The 5,000-nt window shown below is 41.4% G+C and overlaps 2 protein-coding genes across 2 annotated transcripts in view; one reads left to right on the forward strand and one right to left on the reverse strand.

Moving 5' to 3' along the window:
- Positions 1-5,000, forward strand: part of LOC310961334 (neutral ceramidase-like) — a gene marked incomplete at both ends in the record, with an annotated part of 67,544 nt that overhangs the window by 37,484 nt on the left and 25,060 nt on the right.
- Positions 3,844-5,000, reverse strand: part of LOC310961022 (protein FAM13A-like) — a gene marked incomplete at its 5' end in the record, with an annotated part of 9,129 nt that continues 7,972 nt past the window's right edge. Inside the window, 2 exons of the mRNA XM_083932935.1 lie at positions 3,844-3,978; positions 4,067-4,168. Of these exons, the coding sequence (XP_083789061.1) occupies positions 3,855-3,978; positions 4,067-4,168 (226 nt within the window). The 3' untranslated portion in view covers positions 3,844-3,854. The remainder of the gene's footprint in view (positions 3,979-4,066; positions 4,169-5,000) is intronic.

A 5,000-nucleotide genomic window follows, 5' to 3' on the forward strand; every position in this document is an offset into this window, starting at 1 on the left:
CCTGACCCTCCAGACCCTGACCCTCCAGACCCAGACCCTCCAGACCCTCTAGACCCTGACCCTCCAGACCCTGACCCTCCAGACCCTGACCCTCCAGACCCTCCAGACCCTCCCAGACCCTGACCCTCCAGACCCAGACCCTCCAGACCCTCTAGACCCTGACCCTCCAGACCCTGACCCTCCAGACCCTCCCAGACCCTCCAGACCCTGACCCTCCAGACCCTGACCCTCCAGACCCAGACCCTCCAGACCCTCTAGACCCTGACCCTCCAGGCCCTGACCCTCCAGACCCTGACCCTCCAGACCCTGACCCTCCAGACCCTGACCCTCCAGACCCTCCAAACCCTGACCCTCCAGACCCTCCAGACCCTCACAGACCCTGACCCTCCAGGCCCTGACCCTCCAGACCCTGAACCTCCAGACCCTCCAGACCCTGAACCTCCAGACCCTCAGAGACCCTGACCCTCCAGACCCTCCCAGACCCTCCAGACCCTGACCCTCCAGACCTTGATCCTCCAGAAATTATTGAAATAAAGTTTCTGATGACTGTGTTTATAATTATGTTTCTGTACAAACACGTCAGGGTCATCAGACCATGAAGGGATGCAAAATGACTAAAAATAGATGCAAAACCAGCACAAAAAGATGCAAAATGACTAAAAATAGATGCAAAACCAGCACAAAAAGATGCAAAATGACTAAAAATAGATGCAAAACCAGCACAAAAAGATGCAAAATGACTAAAAATAGATGCAAAACCACCACAAAAAGATGCAAAATGACTAAAAATAGATGCAAAATAACACAAAAAGATGCAAAATGACTAAAAATAGATGCAAAACCACCACAAAAAGATGCAAAATGACTAAAAATAGATGCAAAACCACCACAAAAAGATGCAAAATGACTAAAAATAGATGCAAAACCAGCACAAAAAGATGCAAAATGACTAAAAATAGATGCAAAACCACCACAAAAAGATGCAAAATGACTAAAAATAGATGCAAAACCACCACAAAAAGATGCAAAATGACTAAAAATAGATGCAAAACCAGCACAAAAAGATGCAAAATGACTAAAAATAGATGCAAAACCACCACAAAAAGATGCAAAATGACTAAAAATAGATGCAAAACCACCACAAAAAGATGCAAAATGACTAAAAATAGATGCAAAACCAGCACAAAAAGATGCAAAATGACTAAAAATAGATGCAAAACCTTCTCAAAAAGATGCAAAATGACTAAAATAGATGCAAAACCACCACAAAAAGATGCAAAATGACTAAAAATAGATGCAAAACCAGCACAAAAAGATGCAAAATGACTAAAAATAGATGCAAAACCAGCACAAAAAGATGCAAAATGACTAAAATAGATGCAAAACAGCACAAAAAGGTGCAAAATGACTAAAAATAGATGCAAAACCACCACAAAAAGATGCAAAATGACTAAAAATAGATGCAAAACCAGCACAAAAAGATGCAAAATGAGTAAAAATAGATGCAAAACCAGCACAAAAAGATGCAAAATGAGTAAAAATAGATGCAAAACCAGCACAAAAAGATGCAAAATGACTAAAAATAGATGCAAAACCACCACAAAAAGATGCAAAATGACTAAAAATAGATGCAAAACCTTCTCAAAAAGATGCAAAATGACTAAAATAGATGCAAAACCACCACAAAAAGATGCAAAATGACTAAAAATAGATGCAAAACCAGCACAAAAAGATGCAAAATGACTAAAATAGATGCAAAACCAGCACAAAAAGATGCAAAATGAGTAAAAACAGATGCAAAACCAGCACAAAAAGGTGCAAAATGACTAAAAATAGATGCAAAACCAGCACAAAAAGATGCAAAATGACTAAAAATAGATGGAAAACCACCACAAAAAGATGCAAAATGACTAAAAATAGATGCAAAACCAGCACAAAAAGATGCAAAATGACTAAAAATAGATGCAAAACCAGCACAAAAAGATGCAAAATGACTAAAAATAGATGCAAAACCACCACAAAAAGATGCAAAATGAGTAAAAATAGATGCAAAACCACCACAAAAAGATGCAAAATGACTAAAAATAGATGCAAAACCACCACAAAAAGATGCAAAATGACTAAAAATAGATGCAAAACCAGCACAAAAAGATGCAAAATGACTAAAAATAGATGCAAAACCAGCACAAAAAGATGCAAAATGACTAAAAATAGATGGAAAACCACCACAAAAAGATGCAAAATGACTAAAAATAGATGCAAAACCAGCACAAAAAGATGCAAAATGACTAAAAATAGATGTAAAACCAGCACAAAAAGATGCAAAATGACTAAAAATAGATGTTTGTTTTGATTCTGTCAGAATAAAAAAGAGAAAAATTGTTTTGATATCAAAAATATTTATTTGAAAGTCGTCGGCATAGAAACAAACTCTGATAAAAATAAACGTCTCAACATAAAGTGCGATGATTTCAGAAGAACGGCGCCGGGTAAAGTGCTCAGTCCACACACACACACGTCCAGCCCCGGGTCAGAACCTGTGGTCCGTTCACTCAGACGCACGGAACCACGGACGGAACCACCGACATAAACACGGACATAAACACGGACGTCATCGGCGTCGGAACAAAAGTAAAACTCACGTCAGAGTCGAGGACGACGGCGAAAAACACAAAAACAAAGAAACGCTGGTTCCGTTTCCACGCCGCGCGCCGCCTCCTCGTTCTGTTACGGTCCAGAGAGGAAGTGGTGACACGTCATCATTTGAATGTTAGCATGCTAAATGCTAAGCTTACATGCTAACGTTAAGTTAGGCTCGACTCAGTGGAACTTAAAGCTAACACAGCATCACCTGTTATATGCTGATGTGATGCCTGTTAGCATAACATTAGCTAACATTAGAGTTGCTAAGCTAATGTTAAGTTGTTGTTTTTCCTTATGGATATTACATTAGCATAGCAATTATTATGCTAGCATGAAGTTCAACAAACAGCTGAGTCATGCTCAGTTGTTCCTAACCTAACATTAGCATGTTAGCATAACCTATTTAGCATAGTCATGTTAGGTTTTGGCTAAGCTAACACTGGACTGAAACATGGAGCACTAGCATTAAAATGTTAGTATGATAGTGTTAATGTAGCATGTTAGCAAAACATTAACATCAGTCTAAGACACATTTAGCATAGAGCATTACCTGTATGCTAATGTGATAGCTGTGAGTGTTAACATTAGGGTTGCTATTAAGTTAACGTGTGTATTTCCATAACATGTGTGCTTACAGTTATGACATTAGCATAGCACTGGTATGCTAGCATGAAGTTAACAGCTGAGTCATGCTGATTGGTCCCTAACCTTACGTTAGCATGTTAGCATAACACATTGAGCATAGTCATGTTAAGTTTGGGCTAAGCTAATACTGGACTGAAACACTTAGCATGTTAACATTCAAACGGCAACGTGTACATGTCAGTCGCCTACGAATGTAACATGTTAGCATTACATTTATATAAGAATAGCATGTTAGCATACCCCATTTAGCATGTTTAGGTAGCATGTTGGCATTCAAATGTAAACATTTACATATTAACATAGCATTACAATGCTACAACACCATTAGCATAGATACTGTAATGTAAATTAGCATGGAGACAGCTAGGCTAGCTGTTTTCTGGTTTCCAGTCTTAATGCTAAGCTAACCAGCTCTTTATCATTGTTCATGTTTATGGTGAACGTTATGCTAGCTGCTACGAACGACCTCGGGACGACGGCGTGGGACCGACGGCCCCGCCACGTCCTCTCCTCTGACCTGAAACGTAAAAACCTTTCCTCCGATCGTCAACAGTTCGTTTGTGTTGTCACTTGGTTTTGGGGACTTCCTGTTTGCTGAGCAGGACTTCCAGCAGCCGCAGCTTAGCTTTGAGCTGTTTGTACTCCTGGTACTCGTCCTTCATCGGGGTGCGATCCTCTTTCTGACAGATTCTGTTGGAGAAACACAAAGTGTGAGTGAAACACCAGCGGGCCGGGGTTCGATCCCTGCGGCGCTCCTCCTGCAGGACGCTGCTCTCACCTCCCGGTCTGACGCTGAAACTCGTCCTCAAACTCTCTGAGAGCTTTACGCCTCGTCTTCTTCTCCGCCCGCGTCTCACGCAGACACTGCAGCAGCTGAGACCTGGGGGGGACAGAGGGACACGTTTAGTCTCCTAGAGGACACTTTAGCACGCGTTTATGCTCCTAGAGGACACTTTAACACACGTTTATGCTCCTAGAGGACACTTTAGCACACGTTTATGCTCCTAGAGGACACTTTAACACACGTTTATGCTCCTAGAGGACACTTTAACACACGTTTATGCTCCTAGAGGACACTTTAGCACACGTTTATGCTCCTAGAGGACACTTTAACACACGTTTATGCTCCTAGACACTTTAACACACGTTTATGCTCCTAGAGGACACTTTAGCACACGTTTATGCTCCTAGAGGACACTTTAACACACGTTTATGCTCCTAGAGGACACTTTAACACACGTTTATGCTCCTAGAGGACACTTTAGCACACGTTTATGCTCCTAGAGGACACTTTAACACACGTTTATGCTCCTAGAGGACACTTTAGTACACGTTTATGCTCCTAGAGGACACTTTAACACACGTTTATGCTCCTAGAGGACACTTTAGCACACGTTTATGCTCCTAGAGGACACTAACACACGTTTATGCTCCTAGAGGACACTTTAGCACAAGTTTATGCTCCTAGAGGACACTTTAACACATGTTTATGCTCCTAGAGGACACTTTAACACACGTTTATGCTCCTAGAGGACACTTTAACACACGTTTAGGCCCCTAGAGGACACTTTAGCACAAGTTTATGCTCCTAGAGGACACTTTAGCACACGTTTATGCTCCTAGAGGACACTTTAACACACGTTTATGCTCCTAGAGGACACTTTAGCACACGTTTATGCTCCTAGAGGTCACTTCAGCACACGTTTATGCTC

This window comes from Echiichthys vipera, assembly GCF_963691815.1.
Source record: "Echiichthys vipera genome assembly, chromosome: 18".
Taxonomy (NCBI): Eukaryota; Metazoa; Chordata; class Actinopteri; order Perciformes; family Trachinidae; genus Echiichthys; species Echiichthys vipera.